The sequence below is a fragment of the Ogataea polymorpha genome, assembly GCF_001664045.1.
Source record: "Ogataea polymorpha strain NCYC 495 leu1.1 chromosome Unknown OGAPOscaffold_2, whole genome shotgun sequence".
Taxonomy (NCBI): domain Eukaryota; kingdom Fungi; phylum Ascomycota; class Pichiomycetes; order Pichiales; family Pichiaceae; genus Ogataea; species Ogataea polymorpha.
The window spans coordinates 1,245,526-1,266,741 of NW_017264699.1; the positions used below are offsets into that span (position 1 = coordinate 1,245,526).

The 21,216-nt window shown below is 46.7% G+C and overlaps 10 protein-coding genes across 10 annotated transcripts; 5 read left to right on the forward strand and 5 right to left on the reverse strand.

Annotated features, from left to right (window-relative positions):
* The first annotated feature begins 11 nt into the window (after window positions 1-11).
* Window positions 12-973, forward strand: OGAPODRAFT_15897 (uncharacterized protein). Its single transcript, XM_018354036.1, has one exon. The coding sequence runs from the start codon at window positions 20-22 to the stop codon at window positions 917-919; it is 900 nt and encodes a 299-aa protein (XP_018212591.1). The 5' UTR covers window positions 12-19; the 3' UTR covers window positions 920-973.
* A 191-nt stretch (window positions 974-1,164) lies between these two features.
* Window positions 1,165-1,597, forward strand: OGAPODRAFT_81836 (uncharacterized protein; the record flags this gene model as incomplete). The annotated part of the gene is made up of 2 exons (XM_018356570.1): window positions 1,165-1,514; window positions 1,543-1,597. The coding sequence occupies exons 1-2, from the start codon at window positions 1,243-1,245 to the stop codon at window positions 1,595-1,597; spliced, it is 327 nt and encodes a 108-aa protein (XP_018212592.1). The 5' UTR covers window positions 1,165-1,242.
* Window positions 1,598-3,171: 1,574 nt separating this feature from the next.
* Window positions 3,172-5,609, reverse strand: OGAPODRAFT_98584 (malate synthase, glyoxysomal; the record flags this gene model as incomplete). The annotated part of the gene is made up of 1 exon (XM_018358035.1): window positions 3,172-5,609. The coding sequence occupies one exon, from the start codon at window positions 5,607-5,609 to the stop codon at window positions 3,942-3,944; it is 1,668 nt and encodes a 555-aa protein (XP_018212593.1). The 3' UTR covers window positions 3,172-3,941.
* A 118-nt stretch (window positions 5,610-5,727) lies between these two features.
* Window positions 5,728-6,833, reverse strand: OGAPODRAFT_15899 (uncharacterized protein). Its single transcript, XM_018354037.1, has one exon. It carries the CDS (start codon window positions 6,494-6,496, stop codon window positions 5,786-5,788), a length of 711 nt encoding a protein of 236 aa, XP_018212594.1. The 5' UTR covers window positions 6,497-6,833; the 3' UTR covers window positions 5,728-5,785.
* Window positions 6,834-7,044: 211 nt separating this feature from the next.
* Window positions 7,045-9,105, forward strand: OGAPODRAFT_15900 (uncharacterized protein). Its single transcript, XM_018354038.1, has one exon. It carries the CDS (start codon window positions 7,124-7,126, stop codon window positions 8,180-8,182), a length of 1,059 nt encoding a protein of 352 aa, XP_018212595.1. The 5' UTR covers window positions 7,045-7,123; the 3' UTR covers window positions 8,183-9,105.
* On the reverse strand, window positions 7,045-9,105 carry OGAPODRAFT_75636 (uncharacterized protein). Its single transcript, XM_018356053.1, has one exon. The coding sequence runs from the start codon at window positions 8,926-8,928 to the stop codon at window positions 8,188-8,190; it is 741 nt and encodes a 246-aa protein (XP_018212596.1). The 5' UTR covers window positions 8,929-9,105; the 3' UTR covers window positions 7,045-8,187.
* A 26-nt stretch (window positions 9,106-9,131) lies between these two features.
* OGAPODRAFT_15901 (uncharacterized protein) lies at window positions 9,132-11,635 on the reverse strand. The gene has a single exon (XM_018354039.1). The coding sequence runs from the start codon at window positions 11,194-11,196 to the stop codon at window positions 9,229-9,231; it is 1,968 nt and encodes a 655-aa protein (XP_018212597.1). The 5' UTR covers window positions 11,197-11,635; the 3' UTR covers window positions 9,132-9,228.
* Window positions 11,596-16,825, forward strand: OGAPODRAFT_81840 (uncharacterized protein; the record flags this gene model as incomplete). The annotated part of the gene is made up of 2 exons (XM_018356571.1): window positions 11,596-11,698; window positions 11,935-16,825. 2 exons carry the CDS (start codon window positions 11,596-11,598, stop codon window positions 16,806-16,808), a joined length of 4,977 nt encoding a protein of 1,658 aa, XP_018212598.1. The 3' UTR covers window positions 16,809-16,825.
* Window positions 16,826-18,076: 1,251 nt separating this feature from the next.
* On the forward strand, window positions 18,077-21,121 carry OGAPODRAFT_15903 (uncharacterized protein). The gene has a single exon (XM_018354040.1). The coding sequence runs from the start codon at window positions 18,117-18,119 to the stop codon at window positions 19,899-19,901; it is 1,785 nt and encodes a 594-aa protein (XP_018212599.1). The 5' UTR covers window positions 18,077-18,116; the 3' UTR covers window positions 19,902-21,121.
* OGAPODRAFT_37969 (uncharacterized protein) lies at window positions 20,114-21,034 on the reverse strand (the record flags this gene model as incomplete). The annotated part of the gene is made up of 1 exon (XM_018355349.1): window positions 20,114-21,034. A coding segment is annotated over one exon (921 nt), but the record flags the coding sequence as incomplete, so codon positions are not given.
* Window positions 21,122-21,216: the final 95 nt, after the last annotated feature.

Genomic DNA, 21,216 nt, shown 5'->3' on the forward strand with positions numbered 1-21,216 from the left:
AATTCTTTCCACTAACGTCATGGTTCTGAAAGTTGGATTTATCCCAGAGCATTTCTCTACTCCTCTGCAATTTGCCAAAACCAAAGGATATTTTGCGCAGAATGACATTGAATGCGAGCTGATTGAGTATCCGTCGGGCTCAGGACACCTGATCCAGTCTCTCAAGAGCCGAGAAATCGACATCGCCATTGGACTTACAGAGGCTTTTGTCAGGGGTCTCTGCGAGGGCGATCATGAAAGCTACCAGATTGCCGGCACATATGTGCAGTCGCCTCTCTGCTGGGCTGTTTCCACCGGTGCCCAGCGTTCCGACCCAACTTCGGAGACCCAACTTCAAGACGCATCAATTGGAGTTAGTCGCATTGGCTCAGGCTCTTACGTGATGTCATTTGTTTTGGGTTTGCAGCACCACTTCAAAAGCCCCTTTTTCAAGAAGTTTGTCGTCCTGGACAACTTCAAAAACCTCAGAGACTCGGTCAACAAAAAGGACAACGTGGAGCCTTCGGACGCGTTTATGTGGGAGCATTTCACGAGCAAGAAATATTACGACAACGGTGAGATCAAAAAGATTGGCGAGATCTACACCCCGTGGTCTTCGTGGGTTATTGTTTCAGGCAAACATGTAGAGCAAGTGCCTTTGTCATCCTTTTTGAAGGCTGTGCAGCAGGGTATCGAGTACTACAACAGCCACAAGGATGAGGCTGCAAAGTACATTGCTGACCATTTGGACTACTCGTATGAGGACGCCAAGGAGTGGCAGAAGACTGTTAAGTTTGCTGACGACGTGACGAAAGTCGATTTTGAAAAGGACATCCTCGGCACCAAGTCTGTCCTAAAGACTGCCGGTGTCGTCCAGAAGGATGCTTCTGAAACGGACGAGCAGATTTTGCAGAAGCTGCATGCCGGAGTCATCAGCTAGGAAAGTAGAGTGTGTCTGTCATGTTTTTGTACGGTAACAAAATAATAATTTCGGGGTAAGCATGTGATTTTTCTTTGCCAGAGAAGATCAGCACCAGAAATTCACATCCGTGTCTCTGATCTCTAAAGACGTTCGAAATGTCTCTCGAAGTTCCGCCCAGCAGTTTGAAGAGCCCTAGCTCCGGCTTGTTTTCTCCCGGATTCACCAATGCTCCGGCCCAAAGCAACATGAACGCCGCCTGGGACACTACTGAGTCCAACGGGCACAACAATACACAAGAGCCCGATTATTTCTCGACCGATCTTGATTTTGACACTGCGTACATGCTAATGACAAATGAACTTGATGCGGGCACTCCTTCTAGCGCCGGGTTATCTGGCGTGAACAAACTCTCCGCCGGCTCGCAAACCACGTCTGGGTCCATTCCTGCAGACCACTCGACAACCGTCCCACAGACGCCGCCGATGACAAACGTCGTGTCTACGGGGCTGTCGCCCTTTTATAGATCACCGAAACTAGTCCAGGAACAACTTTCGCGACCCTTAACCCCGGACAACAACAAACTTCTTCATGACAAAAACAGCTTTCTTGCCCGGTCGTCCTCCTCGTTTCATTTCGGTGAGTCGAGTCCTGCTCAGGCCACTTCGCCTGTGTCGCCTAACACAAGGAATTTGCTGACAACGTTCAACAACTTGACCTATTCTGCGAATTTGGTGGGCCTGGCTCGACAGCAGTCATCAGAGCTTCTTTCCGTGTCAGAAACGTCTGCCCTGGAGAACTTTTTGGACTCGATCGCCAACGACCAAAGCTTGTCCAACCTTTCCAAACACTGGCATTCTATTGACCCTCTGGCCAGCTCAATCAAGGATTTGAAAAAGACCCCCGAGGCAGAACTGGAAGTGGTCATCAAGCGCGATGATGCAGCCCAGCATCTGCCGTCTCCGCCGACTCAGGGGGAGAAGTTGGCCCGGGCAAGTTACCTAAAGCGACAACGGAGCAACTCTTTTTCTAAAAAGTTGCTTACGGAGGAAGAAAAGAAGTTGAATCATTCGACATCGGAGCAGAAACGGCGCGCAATGATAAAGAATGCCTTTGACGATCTATGCGATCTTATAAGTTCGTCTCCTGTTTATCTGCGACAAACCAGAGGCAATGGCAGCAAACCTAAGAGCAAGCGCAAAACAATGTCCAAATACAACGTCATGATGCATTCGATAGAGGAAATCGATCGCCTCCAAGATGTTAATAGACGGCTTAGGCAGCTGATAGGATAAATAGGGGTGTGTTAATGAGATATGAGTGTACGTTATTTAGGTCGATCGACGCGTCTTGAAAAACGCTCCGCGAAAATTGTCCATGTTTATATTTTGTTTGTTTACCGTTCGTTCAACCGGCGCTACCAATTGAACACCATGCGCCAGCGCTCAAATTCTGCAACTTCCGAGGACGTGGACTATCTTGCAGACACTTCTGAGCTTCATCTTCATTTTGATAATAAAAGCTTTGAAGACACGTTCAACGAGAATGAGTTCATAGATATGGTTTTAAACAGAAGATCAGATCGAGGCCACGAGAGCGCGTTCGGGCGAGCTTTGCAGGCACGTGAAAAAGAGTATAAAGAAAATAATGAACCATCTCTTGACTTCCAAACGCCAGTACCTAATTCTCTGGCATCTTCCACTCCGAGAGTGGTTCCGCCCCAGAATGTAGGGATACTACAGAGCCACCGCAAAAACGTTCTGAATGAGCGTCTTGACAGTGCCAAATCGGAACCAAGTCAGGTTCAGAAGCTGGTGGTCAAGTTTGACGATACAGTTCAGGATAAAGAGAACCATCACTACGTTCAGAAACTCAAATCTTTACAGACAGAAAAGGACCAGCTTGAAACTAAGGTGGAAGAGATGAGCTCGCAAAACACAAAATTATTAATTGACCTCGATACTAAAAACAAGGAGATCGAGGACCTACACAAAAGAATAGACTCCCTGATAGACAGCCGAAGTGTCATCCAGAAAGAGCTGGACTCTTTCAAGGAGATGATCTTAGGCAGGGAGGAATTACAAAAGGATCTCGACTCGTTGCAAAAATCGAAGGAGTCGTTAGAGTTAGAGAACACGAACTTGAAAACTACTGTCCAGGACCAGAAGACAAAATTAGTCGATTATGAGAAGCAGAACTCCGAGCTGGGGATGAAATTAAAGGAGCAGGTAGACTTAGTGGCCAAATTGACTGTGGAAAAGGAAACTGCCGAAACCGAGGCCGCAGAGCTCCGCACAGTAAGTGCAGAGTTGGAGAACGTGAAGAGCGAGCTGAACATCCAACGCGAGCAGAACCAAGCCCTAGAGAGAGAGAAGGAGAATCTGCAATTAGAATTAGAGGAAAAAACGCAAAAGGTCTTGAATTCTGAGAAACTCAGATCTGAGGTCTCTGAGCAGCTCGAAACCTACAAAACGCAAGCAAAAAAGGAGAAGGAGGACCTTTCGACTGAACTGCGTGACGCTCAAATCAATGTAGACCAGCTTCTGCAGGAACAGCAGCAACTAAACAAAAGACTGGAAGATTATGAGTATCTCATTGAGTCGCTCAAATTGGAGAATGAAAAACATGCTGCCAAGCATGGAGATCTGAACTCTCAACTAACAAAAGAAGATCTCAAAAACTATGCACTATTGAAGCTTGACGAGATCGACTCGATGACCTTTGTGGAACTTGCAAACTGTATGAAACAGCTGCTTCACTCGTTTGGCATTCGCTACCAAAATTTTGGTCCTTACTTCCATTTCTTAAGACAGTCGTTTGATTACTACGAGCAGTTTGCGCTGAACTTGCACGAGCTTCTGTACAATGAGAAGCCCATGAGTCGGGAGCTGCTTATTTCCCAAAACCTTCGCAAATTTTCGCCCGCTAATGTCAAAAACCTCAAGCGTTGTCTACAAGGAATGCTGGACGCCGTGGATACCGGTATGTATGGACAATAATATACGAGTTTAAACCAATGCAATCGAATAAATACCCATATAGTTCATTTCAAAGAAGAGATATCAACTTCTGGCCCAATGGTGACGATATCATCGTAAAGTAAGGTGGTCAGGAACTCGGCCACCTCGGTGTGACCATTGATTTCCTTCTTCAGGCAGTCTGCGGCGATCTTGAACTTATTGTTTGGCTTGTTGGCAGCGCATCTCTCGGCCTCTTCGTCAATCAGCTTGCTGATGAACTCTGGAGTAATGGTCTTGCCCGTATCGTCCATCTTGACTGCGTGTTTACACCAGGAATACAACTGCAATCTGGAGACCTCTGCGGTGGCAGCATCTTCCATCAAGTTGTTGATAGGCACGCAACCAAGACCCCTGAGCCAGCTCTCCATGTAGTTGAGCCCGATATAAATGTTGGCGCTCACACCCTTCATGGTGATCTTGCCGTCAGGAATGTTAGTATCGACAAGATCTGCCTCTGTAATCTCAACGTTCTTTTGGACGTGGATCTGGTTAGGAGTAGGCATGTGCTCCTGGAAAACGGACAAGGCAGTAGGAAGCAATCCAGGATGAGCAATCCAGGTACCATCGTGGCCTGCAAGAACCTCTCTGAGCTTGTCCTGTCTCACAGCCTCCATGGCAGCAGCGTTTTTTTCTGGATCGTCCTTGATCGGAATGGTGGCAGCCATACCTCCCATGGCGTGAACACCTCTCTTGTGGCAGATTTTGATGAGCTGCTTAACGTAGTTGGTCATGAAGGGAACGGTCATGGTGACTTGGTGCCTATCAGGCAGAATATGTTGTTTTTGGTTTCTCAGTCTCTTGATGGTGGAGAACATGTAATCCCATCTTCCACAGTTCAATCCGGCAGAATGGTCTCTGAGAGCGTACAGAACTTCATCCAATTGATACGAAATAGGCAGGGTTTCGATCAGAACAGTGGCCTTGATGGTTCCTCTAGGGATCTCGAGACAGTCCTGAGCAACACAGAAAATGTCATTCCACAACTGGGCCTCTTTGTAGTGTTCCATCTTTGGCAGATAGAAAAACGGAGCAAGGCCCTGGGAAAGCAAGAACTTTGCGTTGTGGAAGAAAAACAGACCAAAGTCCATGATCGAGGCAGAAATAGGCTCTCCGTCGACCAAAATGTGCTTGTCCACCATGTGCCAGCCTCTTGGTCTGACAATCATCACAGGCACTCTTCTACCCTCTCTGTTAATTTTGTACCGTTTTCCGGTGGCCTCGTTGGTGAAATCAATTCTGTCTCTGATTGCATCGTACAGATTGACCTGGCCGTAAATCATGTTGTTCCAGGTAGGAGAACACGAGTCCTCGAAGTCCGTCATGTATGTAAACACATCGGTATTAAAGGCATTGACGATCATCTTGGCGTCTGGCGGACCAGTAATCTCAATCTTACGGCACTGCAATTTAGGATGGGTAGGCAGACACTTCCAGTTGGGATCTTCCCTAATGTACTTTGTTTCCTCAAGGAAGTGCAGCGACTCGCCGGCATCCAGCCTTTCCTGGACCTTTTGCCTGTTCTCCAGGAGCTGTTTCCGGGTCTCGTTGAAGCTTCTGTGAAGCAGGACAATGAACTTCAAAGCATCCTTGGTCAGAATATCTCTTGGAGTGGCCTTTGACAACAGAGGCTTGTCAGAGACTTCGCCTAGAATTTTCACGTTATCCAGCGTGGTTGGGTTGATTTGAGCCATTTGGGAATTATTGGATGCAGTGCACAAGGAGAGTATTTATATCGTGCGAGTCATCCCATTCCTTTCACCCTATATCCCACATGGTTGCGCCGCTGGGAGAAAAAAATGCCGGGTTCGGGGTTCTCCGGAGACCCGATGAACCTTGCGGCCGATCTGGGGAACCGGAAAAATTTAGTTTAAATACTATGTATATCTTCTATAACGTCACGCGTTTCGTGCTCGCTGTATGATTTGACCCTGCTGAACGCAAAACTGCGCTCATTGCTGGTATCCAGATCGCCCTCGTCCAGAGTCTCCTTGTTGACGAAACCCATGCGCTTCCAATTCAGCTTGTGGTGTCGTGCGTACTTACCACCGTTGACGATCTGCAACTCGTCTACAAACGTGTACATCGGCACTGGTCCTTTGCAATAGCATCGCACATGGCCGTCAATAGTCATCGACCATGTTCCTTCGTACACCCGTTCCCACTCGCTCGTTCCAAAAAGCTGTCTCCAGTTTCTGTAGAACCTGGGCACAACTTCCTGGGGTTGCATTATCGTAAGCAATTTTTGGCAGCTCCCGTCCGGGAAAAATCTGTAGTAGCGATAGTACGTTATCATGCGGAACGGCAGGTTCCACTGGTTGGAAAATTCTGCCCTGCCGCCTTCGCGCTGATAGTTCACCACACTAATGTATAGCCCGGTAAACTTGATGAACGGCCGCTCACTCAGCATCTTGTGCCAGCTGTGGTCCCAGACCTGCACCATCTGCCACTGATCCGCTGTCACGCCGTTAAGTACCCTTTCTGAGTCGTCGTACACCTGCTTCGGATACACCAGCATGCACAGCCGTCTCCAACAGGCAGCCTGGCCGAACCCTAGCCAGGCAAGCTTTCTGCACGACATGGCAAAATTGAACCACGACGGTGTGTCGCTGCCGACTAGAATCTCTAGAATATTAATGATGACCTCATCCGGCAAAATCTCCAGCCATAGGGGCTTGTCCTCGTCTATGGGATGTAGAACGGCATCGTGAAAAGACTCTAGCAACGGCTTGACTTTTATTTTGCTGAGATCCAGCTTCGTAAACCCGTTGTGCACAGAGCCGTCCTTGCGCTTTTCCGGCACCGGCAGGTTCTTCACAAGGTTCTCGCGGTAGCGCAAATCCACCTTTTCATCTAGTTTGTACGCCTTCCGATAGTAATCGATGGCTTCGCTCAACGAGCCCGCCTGTTCCTTGTTGCTGCCTAGCTCAAAAAATTCCAGCGCAATATCTTCTTTGGTCTTAGTCGGATGCTGCTGGATAGACTCCAGAGTCAAGTGTTTCAAAGACTCCTCCAGACTCCCATCAGACATTCAGGACTGATTTTGATAAAAAATACGGCTAGATTACGTAAGTTTGGGGTCCAAGCTTGTTTCAAGCCTGTCTCCACCAGCAGATGTGAGTCGATACTGCGACAGTTTGGTTACCATTAATGTTTACCTACTCACTTATATATACCAAGATGACCCATACCATTGTACTCATCAGTAATGACACAGCTAAAAGATAAGTTACGAGAACTGCGGGAGTTGACAGAAGCCTTATATCGAGATTTTGGGCTCAAGTGCGAGTACACACTCTCAGACATTAAAGACGCCTTGCTGCCACCAGAGTCAGATAATGTTCCCAAAGACGCTGACCTTTCTGGCTCCTCTGTGGATGAAACTTCTGTGATCGAGTCGACTTTTAAGACGATTGAAATCGACCCTTCAGACTCACGCGAAGTTGACGAGTATCTTGTTCAATGCTTCGATGAATTCCAGCAGATCCCATGCAAGTTACTGGCAAAAGCGTGGATACGTCTCATAGAGCCTAAGAAACAGAGCAGATACCCTTACAAGCTAGGGGATCGGTCCAAGCCGTTGTGGTGGCCGGAGACTTGTCGCCATAAGGAGCCAGACCACCTTCGCAAAGAAGAGCGAATTGACCTGCTGGTATGCATAGTGAAGACTTTTAGGTTCCGAGCAAAAGATTTGATCGTGACGGCAGAGTCTGTAGGGGATTTCAGCATAGCCCAGGGAGAACACACAAAAGTAGGCAGACTTAGCCGACGCAAGCTCGACATACTTATAGAGATGTTCAAGGTTCTCAATACCGCCCCTGGTTCCGGACCCGTGATGGTGAGCAAACCTGGCAAAAAATACTCCAGCAAGGTTTATACCAAAAAAGTGCTGCAGCGCAAGTTGGAGTCCGAGCAGCGCGAAAATGTTCCTCCTGAACAGCAGAGTCTTCCACCCAAAACTCCATCACCACGTAGGGTGCTTGGTGCGCCGCTGATACCCTCAAATATGCGACAAACGTCGACACCTGAGATGAACTTCCAGAGTCACGATTTTGGGCACGAGAACATCGAGCCCAGCTTGGGGAGTCGAAACCCGCTCAGTCTCTTGACGCCTAACAACTTCAATCTGTTGCTCTTGTACGGGTCATCGTCAACGGACTTTGGCGGGCTTTTCCAGGCCAACGAGAATACGAGGTCTGCGCAGCGTGCGACGTATTTCCAACGAGTGGACCAATTCGATAGCGACGAAACAACAAGTGAGTGTTGATATGCTCACAGAACGCTCTCGCCAATTGGAAAGTATACTATCTGAGTAATGAATTTCCCGCCGTATCTATGGATGCAGGAGCCCGCAAGAACGTTGTCGACCTTGGAGTTGCAGGTAATGAGGTGGTTGAGCATCACGTGGTTTGGAATGTCCTCGTGATCAATGTTCTCAACGTAGTCCGAGTGTCGTAGCTGAGAGACGGTCTGGATGCCCTGGTCGCTAGCTCTTTTTTTGAGCTGTTCTCTGATCGACCTTGAGCGGGGCTGGCGGCTGTACTTGTCCATCAGGTTCAGATTATTGATGTTGTAATGGTGCTGTTCGTTGATGTAAACATGGTTCGAGTACTGGTACTGGTATGGGTATGTGCGATAGTTGTGGGAGGGCGAGTCGTTCAAAAGGTTGGAGTTCAAATAAGGGGGTAAAAGCGGTGGTTCTTTGAATCCGAGCGACTGCAAAAAATCAAAGTGATTCATCTTGTCAAACTCGGCGTCCGAAAAGTCGTATGGAGATTTATAAGGGTAATGTATCTTCTCAGGAAGGTAAAAATGAGGGATCTCGTTTGTGTATTCCTCCTTTTCCTGCTTTACTAAGCTGGATGTGGAAATATTTAGAAAGCTCAGGTCGTGCGCAAGAGCAGCGTCAGAAAGCTCCTCCACCGTGGAAGAGGCGCTGGATGTGTCAGCCAGCGGCACATGATTGTACTCGTCCTCAATATGCTGGTCGTTTATGTCGTCAGAAAAGAACATTCGCGAAACTGTGCGCTCTTGACCCGTCTGTGATCCCTCCTTGCTTTCGCCAATTCCTGGGGCCCCGCAGCTTGAAGCTGAGGAAGACACTGTGGACGTTTCCGACGAAGATAACACCGGGTGATCTTCGATGTTCTCGATAAATGAGTACGAGCCTAGTTTATGAACTCTATTTTTTCCTTCCACCATGGAACGATTTATTGCAGGCTAGCAAATATATATAAGATGCCTATGACGTCAATCCTTGTGAAGGGATCATCTGCACAGCCCATGAAAAAAAATATCACCCCCCGCAGGAAACTAAGTAGCTCTGCGTTTTTTATTTTGCGGTTTTTCCTCTTGCATATCCTCCTCCGCATCAGAGTTGAAGAGCCGTTCAAGCTTGTCTCCCAGAGTCTGGAACACTTTTTTCTGGAGCCCAAACTTGTCCATGGGAATATGCATGTTGTCAAAGGCGATTATCGCTTCTATCTGGGGTGCATTATCGATCATATCGGCAGTCAGGGGCACTTTGAAAATCGGCGAAAGCTCATCTATTTCACTGTTGCTGTGCAATGGATTCTGCAGCTTCTCATACACCTTCGTTGCACTCGAACAATAGCGATAACGCTGGCTGAAATGTGTCAGTAGCAACTTTTTCGTTTTCATCAAAATGGCCATCTGCAAGGCCTCCAATGTCGTGCTGTGTCTTTTTTCGATTGCATCTCGGTACTTGTCGTCCTCTAACGTAGACTCGTGCACCAGCAGATCGCAGTCGTAGCCGATTTTCGCGAAAAGTCGTCGCGGCCTCGAGTCTCCGGAGTACGCCACTTTGAATGACTCCGAGCCGACAGCGAAGTCTAGCACGCAACTGTACGAATATTCGCAATGGTGGGCATAACACGTTTTTATGGCATTCAGACCGACGTCCCTGTACAGCTGGCTCTGTAACTGGAGATCTTTTTTCAGCTCTTTTTGCGTACCTCTCACCTTGAGGGTCTCGTTCTTGGGGATTTTGTCGATAGGTATCTGGTCGAACTCGGGCAGAAGCTTGCCGGAGTTGAACTGGTCACAGCTCAGGTAGACAATATTAGCCAGATCCAGAGTGCTGTCAATCCGCTGTAATTCTATGAGGAATTTCTCGTACTGCCATGGAGCCACAACATACAGTTTGTCGTGCTCGTTTCTGACCTGGCACCATTTCTGCAGTAGTGAGACTATTCCGATATGGTGGTCGGCATGCAGATGCGACAAGTATACTAGTTTCAGCTCTTTGAAAAGCATGGCAACGTCTTCTTGCGAGTACAGTTTATTGATGCTGCCCAGAGTGTTCTCGCCAGCATCCAAGAAAATGGTTCGGTAGCCAGTCTCGGTCGGCACTCTCACAACATTGGAAATCACGTTTCTAAGCTTAGATGGCAGCGCCGATCCCGTCCCCAAAACCAGGGTTTCGACTTGTTCCTTCAATGGCTTAGATTTGTCGGGAGCTTGTTTCAGATTATTAGTTGCAGCAGTGGTAGCTAGCTTGACGAGTTCCTCCTCAGAAACAAAGTTTGGAAGCTGCAACGGAGCTATGTCTTCTGCATAAGCGTTCCGCACAATCTGCACCACTTCGTCTGTGCTGGTACAACTGTCGGCTCTAATGATCGAGGTCGCGTTGGGCCCAAAACCGACAATTTGACCACATAGCATCGGCCGCACGTTGGGTAAATCTTCTGGTATCTGTTTTTCGGGCTGGTCGCTCCATCTGAAAAGCGGAAATAGATCTGGAAGCAAAACGTGCCATTTCAAAGACGTCACATAAGATGCCAGAAAGTTCAATGTATCGGGAACGTACTGTCTGTGAGAAATGAAGTGGTGGGTATCGGGTCCGAACGATCTGATGAAGTCCTGGTATTCTGGAAGATCTAGCACATCGACTATTGAGTCATCAATGAAATGGTAGACTGCTGAGTATTTTCTTTCTGCTATCTCGCTCTTCCAGTCGTGCTCTATAGTGTTTCGCAAATACTCGGGACCAGGGATATCGAGGAATAAAATACTATCAAATGTCTTTTTCGGCTCTAGAACTTGTTCGGGCTTGATTTCAGTCCCATCTTCAAGCCACACGCTCTGGAAGTTGCACAGATCCTTGTACTTTTGTCTAGGACAGCCCAACTCTTTGGCTTTTTCAACCAAAAACCTTCCACGGATAGGATTCCCCGTCATGATGTAATTTGCAGAGACTTTTGGATTGTGGACGTCGGAGGGTATCTCAATATTCATCAGAGCGCGCCCACTATTGCCCATTCCGGTCTTAATGAGAAAAATGTACTGCACTAAATCAGATACGCGATCGAAAGCTTTGCAGGGCTTCTGGGGTTCTGGGGTGGCAGATTTGATATTCACTGCTTTCACTTGGTATGCATCAGCTTTGTATATATCCAAATCGTCAACTTTCAACTTCAGTCCGAAACGGAAGACAAAATACCTCCACGATGCGACTACATACTGAAGAATTTTGTTTCCACTGTGCACCACTTGAAGCTCTTTTAGCCCTTGATCTCCAACCGTGAGAATGAATCCAGGCAACCCGCTGATCGCTTTCCAGTCAGTAATGCCCGTAAGAAACATAGTATCTAATCTCGAGGTTCGAAAGCCCATTTGATTGCATTGTCTCTGTAGACCTTCGGGCACTTGACCTATGATATGCCGTTTGCCGGTCACCGAGTCGGTCACAAATACCGACGGACGAGCTATTTCGGCCGTCGGGTGGTTTGTGACTACGAGCTGGAACCTCATTCCACTTTTGGTCAGCACTTGTCTCAACACTTTGAAAGTTGGAGGAGCCAGTAAAAAAAACTAGTGTTGACACAGCCGTGAAAAAAAAACAAAGCTTCAAATTTTTTCAAAAAAAATTTTAGATCTTATTGTTGCCTGGCATGGTTGAGAAGCAAAAGAGAAAGAGAACAGAGACAGACGAGGCCGGTGACAATAAGAAGTCGCTACTCTCCAAGAGCGCCGAGATTTCTTTTCCTAGAGGAGGAGGGTCGGTGTTGACCCCGCTGGAGATTAAAGAGGTTGCAAATGAGGCCGTTAGCGATGCACTAGCAGAAGCCAAAGAGTCAAAGAGCAGCAAGAAATCCAAGAAACAAAAAGTTATCGAAACGCCTACTGAACATATAGGAGTTGAGCATGTGAACTTCAAGACGCTTCTTCCAGGAAGCATGGTTCTCGGCCAGATTAAACAGGTCAATCGCATGGAGATCGTTCTTTCATTGACTGATAACCTGATGGGTTTCATTCCAATCACCAATATCAGTGACCCATTGACCAGTCAGCTTGAAGAATTTGACGATGAGCAAGATGAATCTGAGGAAGAACCAGCTTATGGCGATGAGGAAGACACTGTAACAAATGGTATAATATCCTCGAAAAAGAAGTCGTTCCCACAACTAGTCACGAGATTTCAAGTCGGACAATGGCTAAGAGCTATTGTTGTGGAAAGCAGTAAAAGTAAGAAAAAACGCATAGAGCTGAGCATCGAACCTTCCAAAGTAAACGAACCAATGGATACCGAGGATTTGGTCACTAACGCTATTGTACAGGCTTCCGTCAAATCTATTGAAGACCACGGATTACTTTTAGATGTGGGGAAAGAAAAATTAGGTGGTTTCATAGCAAAAAAAGACGTCCAATCCCTGGTGGACATTGGCTCTGTCCTTCTGTTGAACATCGCCAAGAAAGATGGCAGAACACTTATTTGCTCTCCTATTAATAAGCTCAGTACTGTCCAGACCATTTCCTCGATCGATGCAATTCTCCCAGGTATGGGTGTGGAGGCCTTGGTGACGGAAGTTACTAAGGAAGGTATCGTTTGCAAACTGTTCGGCGTCGGCAATGCTAGCATTCCGCTTTCTCATCTTGGGGTTTACGAATACTCGGAGCTCAAACACAATTTTGCTGTTGGTAGCAAACTCAAAGCCAGGGTGATGGTTTCTCATGTCAGAGCTGGCGACAAGAGGTTCCTTCTATCTGTTCTTCCGCATATCAAATCCTTGAACGCCAACGTTTTTGGAGAGACTTCTGCCCTGGAGGCCTTTCCAATCGGCCACATTTTCGACTCTGTCACTATCAAAGGGAAAGACTCGAGCTATATATACGTGGATGTGGGGAGCGATTATGCAATAGGACAGGTGCATATTACAAGAGTCAGCAGCAATAAAGACTTGGACATGGACTTCAAAATCGGCTCCACTCACCGCGCGAGAGTTCTGGGATACTCTGCCACCGACAACTTGTATATTCTCACACTCGACAAACAGCAAATAGAGCGCAAATTCTTGCGAGTCGAGGACATTCCCGCTGGTGAGCTCATCAATTGCGAGGTCCGTTCTGTGGATGCCGAAAAGGGAATTGTTGTCAAGTTCGAAGAAGACTTTGAAGGAATTGTTCCTCCTGCATATATGAGCGATGTGAAATTGATTTATCCAGAGCGAAAATTCAAAATCGGGTCCAAGATCAAGGGACGAGTTTTGCGCGTTGCCAATCAGAGCGGCAAGTCCAGGATCTATGTGACTTTGAAGAAGTCGCTCGTCAACATAGAAAACGATGATGTCGTTTCCAGCATCGAGGACGTTGAGGCAGGCAAGAAGACTTTTGCAACCATCGACAAAATGCTTCCAACCGGATGTGTTGTGAGGTTTTTTGGTTTTGTCAAGGCCTTCCTACCCAACTCGGAAATCAGTGAGACGTTTGTGAAACGTCCAGAAGACCACGTCAAAGTTGGACAAACGGTGAAAGTCCGCGTCGTTTCTGTGGACAGGGAACATAACCGAATCAAGGTTAGCTGCAGAGTGTCGGGGGAGTTGTCAGATCTGCAAAAAAAGACTCTGTCTTCCATTGTTCCAGGTAGATCCATCGTCGACGTCCAGGTTGTTGAGAAAGAAAAGGACTCTGCCATCGTGGAGCTCTCCGAATCTGGTTTGCGTGGAATTATCTATGCTGGCCACCTTGGTGATGGAAACTATGAACAGTCTCGTGCCCAACTGAAAAAGCTGCAAATTGGTGCCGAGCTCAAGACCCTGGTGCTAGAGAAAGACGTACGGTCCCGTGTGGTGAAGCTGACTGCTAAACAATCACTGATCAAAGATGCACAGCAAGTAAAGCTACCACTACAATACAGAGACATCGAAGTCAGCAATGAGCTGCTTCACGGATTCGTGAAGTCTGTGACGCCGAACGGAGTCTTTGTCAGCTTTGGCAACGGCCTGACGGGCCTTGCACTGCCTCGTCACGCGGTGGAAAAACCTGTCGACGACTTGCAAAAGGCGTTCTTCACCAACCAGTCTGTGACGTGTCACGTGATCAGGGTGGACGATGCGAACAAGCGGTTCCTTGTCTCCATGAAAAAGGAGAGTAGTACGGCATCTGAGCCGGCTGAAAACCCTGTTGACAGCAAAATGAAGACTCTGGATGACTTCACCGTTGGTAAGAACACCAAGGCCAAGGTCAAATCCATCAAACAGACACAGCTGAATGTTCAACTTGCAGATAACCTGCAAGGACGAATTGACGTGAGCGAGCTTTTTGACAACGTTTCAGAGATCAAGGACGTCAAGAGGCCTCTTTCCCAGTTCCAAGTTGGTGAGGTGCTTGATGTGAAGATCATTGGTTTCCACGACTCTAGAAACCACCGCTTCCTGCCCATCAGCCACAAAAAGACTAACCAGACCGTTTTAGAGTTGAGCGCAAAGAAAAGCAGCATTTTGAGCCACAAGCCAGTGGTCCCTGCTTCTATTGGAGACTTCCACCTTGGCGACAAGTGTACGGGATATATCAACAACTTTGCTAGAGGATTTTTGTGGGTGACGATCTCTCCAAACCTTAGAGCTCGCATTTCTTTGATGGACCTGTCTGACGACGCCTCGAAGTTCGAAAATCTGGAAAAAGAATATCCGGTCGGTTCCGTGGTGCGTGCTACGGTGACTGATCTTGACACGGAACACAATATTCTGAGTCTGAGTGCTAGAAGCAAAGCGATTACCTCATTGGAGGACCTGGAAGTGGGCTCTGTGATTCCTGCTAGAGTTCTGAAAACCAGAGAGAGCTATGTGGTTGTTGAATTGGGCAAACAGGTTTCTGGTATCTCTTTCATCACTGACGCTTTGAACGATTACACTGACAAGCTTGACGACATTTTCTCCACCAACGACATTTGTGCTGCCACGGTGCTGGAAGTGGACCACTCCAATAAAAAAGTCTACGTTTCGCTGCGCACCAAGGACGTGAAAGACAAGAGGATCACATCGTATGAAGATTTGTCTCCAGGCACCGTTGTGCGTGGATTTGTCAAGAATGTCGCCAACAACGGTGTCTATGTTGCATTGGGAAGAACAGTTCATGCCCTTGTTCGTGTGAGCGATCTGTCGGACTCGTATTTAAAGGACTGGAAGCAGTATTTCAAAGTGCACCAGCCTGTTTTAGGTAAGATCACCAAAAGTGAGGGTGAAAACCAGATTCTCATGACTTTAAAGCAAAGCGAGATCAACAGTGATTCCAGCCTTCTGAAACGGTTTGATCAAATTCAAAAGGACGAGATCTATGAAGGAAGCGTCAGAAGAGTCACCAACTTTGGTGTTTTCGTGAACCTGGACGGAACATTAAATGTCAGTGGACTGTGTCATCATTCTCAGATCGCAGACAATCAGATCACAAATATCGAGTCTTTGTTCAGCGAAGGTGACCGTGTGAAGGTAAAGATCCTCGACGTTGACCATGAAAAGAAACAGCTTTCTCTTGGTATGAAGGCTTCGTATTTCACTGGGGAGACAGAAGAGCTGGCTGTTGAGGAAGAAGAAGACGAGATCATGTCTGATGATAGTATTATTGACACCGCTTTCGGAAACGAGTCCGAAAAGGACGCTGAGTCGGATTATTCTGACGATTCCGATGCTCCTGCTACCGGTGGTCTCTCCGCTGGCTTTGACTGGACTGCCTCAATTCTGGACCAGGCCAAGGAAGACGTATCTGATGATGACGAGATCGACAAACCAAAGAGAAAGAGGCGGAAGGTGGTTGCCGAGGATCAGACTGCCGACTTGAACTCCCGTGTACCACAGTCTGTGTCTGACTTCGAGAGACTTATTGTCGGAAACCCCGACTCATCGATTTTGTGGATGAACTATATGTCTTTCCAGATTCAACTGAGCGAAATCGACAAAGCCCGTGAAATTGGCCAGCGTGCCCTCAAAACCATCAATTACAGAGAGGAGCAGGAAAAACTCAACATTTGGATTGCTCTGTTGAACTTGGAGAACATGTTTGGCACAGATGAGTCACTGGAAGCAACTTTCAAGCGCTCGTGCCAGTACATGGATCCGTATGTCATGTACCAAAAATTGGCTGCCATTTATATCGCCTCTGAGAAGGTGGACAAGGTAGACCAGTTGTACACGGCAATGTGCAAGAAATTCGGCTCACAGCATGTCTCTGTGTGGGTGGCTTATGGATCGTTCCTTCTTCAGCAGCAGGATGGAGAAAGGGCCCGTGAAGTGCTGGCCAAAGCCTTGCAAGTGCTGTCCAAACGCGACCATGTCGAGGTGGTTAAAAAGTTTGCTCAGCTCGAGTTCAGCAAGGGAGACCCAGAGCACGGACGTTCATTGTTCGAAGGGTTATTGTCGGACGTTCCAAAGAGAATTGATCTGTGGAACGTCTATATTGATCAGGAAATCAAGTTTGGTGACAAGAAGAAGGTGGAAGCCATTTTTGAGAGAGTGGTCACGCGCAAGCTGACTCGCAAACAGGCCAAGTTCTTCTTTGGAAAATGGTTGGAGTTTGAAGAGAAGCAGGAGGACCAGAAGGCTTGCGATTACGTGAAAGCTAAAGCTGTAGAATATGCACAAGGTCTCGGAAAAGAGTGAGTGTTAATAGAAGTTTTATTTTAATATGTGACATTTTTAAAAAAATAAAAAGGGCCAAAAAATCCCCAAAATTTAGAGCCTTATTGTCATTTGTTATATTTGTTGTATCGCCAAATACATATTCCACGCTCTACAATGTCTTCTTTTGCACTGTTTTGGAAAACCTATAGACATTTCAATACCACTTGGATGCTCGGACTGGGCATGGTCGCAATCTTACTTGTTAGCGCTAGCATAAGACAGACCTGTCAGAACAACGACTTTGTCTCTCAACTGAGCTCGTCCAAGACACTGAACTTACTCATGGGCTGTTCAAGCTCTTACAAGAGCATTGACTGTCTCAAACGATACCACAACGATATTTTGCGAGAGTTCGCCCCGACACTTACACCAGTCGTTCACGCTGAGTTGAAATTTTGTCTGAATGGACTCCAGATTGGCCAATCGGATGCTGATGTGCTTCTGGGCGTCCACTCATGTCTCAGTAGAGCTGATAAGCTCAATTCTGCATTCCAGAAAACTCACACAGAAACAGTTCCATTTAATACCTTTTTGTCAACATATGTTTCAGTCATCGCGCTATCCATAACATGGCTCGTGGGACTTTTCCGAGCATCGAATCAAAAAACGCTTAAAACCCAAGACGCTCTTGCAATGAAAAACGTTGGTGAAAAGCTTGATAATATGCAGAATGACATATCCGGGTTGAAAGAGAAGATACTGGGCCTTGAAAAAGCAGTCTGTAATTTAGAGCTCTTCGCCAACAACTTCACGGGAACAGAGAGATCGTTGAGTAAGAGGCTTGAACACCTCTTGCAATCCTGCAAGGAGACCAGCCAACAATTTGCATATGCGTCAGACCCCTTCCCTATTGCATCCGGGTCGATTTGTCGGACCCACAAAGCGTCGGATATTTTGCTAGAAGACAAATCCATCAAAGTTGGCAACAAAACCTTCAACATAGCAACAAAGGATGGCCTTGACCAATGGAAGACGTTTGTGCACCAAAGCATCAACAAAAAGCCCGAACAGAAGAAGCCCAGTCTGTCTAGTTCAGAAAATGAGACAACGCTCAGTCCGATTGATATCAGAAATCTAAGGATGACCGATGAAAATGGGAAGCCCTTTCGGCGCATCTTTGTGCCTAACAGAGGCTGGGTCTCGTCGCGAAAGCTTCATCACGAACTGCAGCTAATGGCTTGATCGCTTTTCTGGTGTACAGGTGTTTTCGTGTATATCCTTGTAAGTTGGCTATGGTAAAAGTAAGTATCAATTGATAGTAATGCCAACTGTTTCGGTCAGATTGTGATGGATGGTAATTTCTACTCTTCATATACAATACTATTTGACCTTTTCAAACCAGATCAATTGATAGGAGAGGTTTTTTTACACGGAGAATCCAGTGTCAAGGCTGCAGAGTATTTAGGAGTGCTGGACAAGAAACATCTGGTCAACTTTGGAGAGGATCTATTTGCAGAGCCCTGGACTAACCTTGTATTTGCCAACAAAGATATATTCACTGAATTACCGAAAAAGTCCGTTACTTCAGGTGATTTAATAAGTTCATTGAACAGTCTTACGCCCAGTGAGACTCTTATCGAGCAGAAAGTCAAGGCACTCAAGCTCCGCGACACCAACAAAATTGACTACCGCTTTTCCAGAGTTGAGGTCGAGGTTGTGGATATGAACAGTATTGATTTGCAGGCAAACGAGCCTTTGAAAGCCAAACTTCTGGGCTATGGAGTTATCAGGCTTTTCAGAGACCGTGATGATATCCAGAACGAGGAAGAAGAAACAAAGACCACTGGAGATGAAACTATGGTTGCTATATTAGGAGTGCCGTTCTACTTTTCGGCCAGCGACCTGTTGCTGGGATTCTTTGATACCAATGTGAGAAATCAGGTGTCTCACTTCAGACTAATTCGGACGCAAGCTCCTAATCGATTTATGGTGTTGATGAAGTTCAAAGATGCAGCACATGCAAGGGATTTTGTTGATAGCTATAACGGGCGGCCGTTTAACTCCATGGAGCCAGAAACATGCCAGGTTGTCTTCATCAAGGAGATACTCTTTCGACCAAACAAACACGATACGGATACCCTCAGCACGATACCATATCTTCTAGACGACCCATTTACATCTAGTAACACAGCTCCCAGCTCTTCATCACAGCTGATAGAACTTGCTTCTTGCCCCGTTTGTTTGGAGCGTCTCGATTCGTCCGTCACAGGGCTGCTTACCATCCCATGTCAGCATACTTTTCATTGCCAATGCTTATCAAAGTGGAAGGATGACTCGTGCCCTGTGTGTCGCTATTCCGCAAAATTTGATGCGCGCAGGAACCGTCAGGCAGATCAGGAGGAAAGGTGTCTGGTTTGCGGGACCAGTGAGAATTTATGGATCTGTCTCATATGTGGCAACATAGGATGTGGAAGGTACGATTTAGGCCACGCTATCGACCATTACAATGAAACTTCACATTGTTTTGCTATGGAGGCAACATCGCAGCGTGTTTGGGACTACGCAGGCGACAACTACGTCCATCGCCTAGTTCAAAATGAGGCGGATGGGAAGCTGGTGGAGTTGCCTATCCACAGTGGGAAAGAGCGCGACTCCAGCTCCTCAGGAAACGAGGACAAGGTTGAGAAGATTGGGTTTGAGTATTCAAAGATGCTGATTGCTCAGTTGGAGTCCCAACGTGAGTTTTACGAGATGAAGCTCGAGGAGGCTAGTAACCGAGTGTTATTGGCCAACGAGAACATACATGCTATGAGGGAGCAGCTCCACGAGCTCCAACGGAGTTTTGCAAAAGTAAAGACAGAGAAAACAGAAAACAGTAAGAAGCAGAGAGATTTGGTGTTGGAGAAAAAGTATAAAGAAGAAGTCACATTGAACGAAGCACTATCTGAGAAGGTGGACTACCTCACAAAAGAGAACCAAGAGCTAAAAGCACAGAATGCAGAGCTGCAGGAGCAAGTTAATGATATTATGTTTTATTTGGAATCGCAAGAGAAATTTAAGAATGCACCGGATGAAGTGAAGGAAGGTAAGATTATCACCAGACCTAGTCGGAAAGCAAAGGAAAAACGCTAATCGTGGTCTTTCAGATCCACCAGGTATTCCTCATTGGTGTACGAGAAATTATTGAAGTACACGGACTCCTCGAATTGGTTGTCTGCAGTCGGTTTTTTGATTGCAATGTACGAGGACGTGCTCGTGGATCTCGACTCTTCCTCTATTTCTTTGAGCAGGGAATGTTCAATTGGCGAACTTGGCGGTGTGATCTTCATCGAGGTGAATTCCTCATCAAAATTCTCGGCCAGCTCGGGGTTCGTCACGACTGGCACTATTGGGGGTGGCTGTTCTGCATCATTTTGGTCTATAACATGCTGCCAATTAATATACCGGAAAAATCTATGGGATCGAACTTTTTGGTCGAACTCCGTGTCGCAATTGAGCCTTTTTAGCGGATTCTTGTTGAGAAGCTTAATCAGCAAGTCTTTGGCGTCCTGCGAAAGATAAAATGGGTACCTTACTTTTTGCGTGAGAATCTTGTCCATGATTTTTTTGTTGTTGTTACCAGTGAATGGCGGCGACCCCGTCAGCAGATCAAACGTAACAGCTCCCAGAGACCACCAATCGCATTGACTATCGTAACGTTCACCTTGGATAACTTCTGGGGCAATGTACTGAGCGGTTCCAAAAAGTGAACTACTTTCAGTGGACACTTTGCTGAGACCAAAATCTGTCAAAACCAAATGTCCACGTCGGTTGAGCATGCAATTTTCTGGCTTTAGATCGCGATAAATCACACCGGTATGCAGATGCAAGTGCCGCAGAGCAAGAATTATCTCGGCTACGTAGAAACACGCAATTTTCTCAGACAAGATCCTTTCTTGCGACAAATGATGGAATAACTCCCCACCTTCTAGATACTCTAGAATGAGATACAATTTATCAAAATCCTGGAGAGCATAGAATAGTTTCACCACGTTTGGGTGTCTGACGCGCTCCAAGATGGTTCTTTCTGTTAGCGTTCTTTCGTAATTTTTTGCGTTCACAATCATGGAAGCCTTGCGGAGCTGCTTTTGTGCGTACAATTTGCCTGAAATCTTGTCCTTGACCAATATGACTTTGCCATAGCTACCCTTACCCAGTACTTTGATTGGTTGGAAATCTGTCACCTTCTTTTTGCGCTTTCCTGCCTGATAAGGCAGGTCGATGGGCACTTCATAGGACTTTGCTAGCCGACTTCCAACCCCGTCAGATGAAGCAAAGTCTCCATGTTTGGATACATCTAGCTCATTTGACTCTCTCAAATCTAACTTTTCGATCTTTGATGCGAGCTGCTCGTCGTCAAACTCGAATAACTGGGCCATTTAATACCCAATATAAAGTGAAATATTTA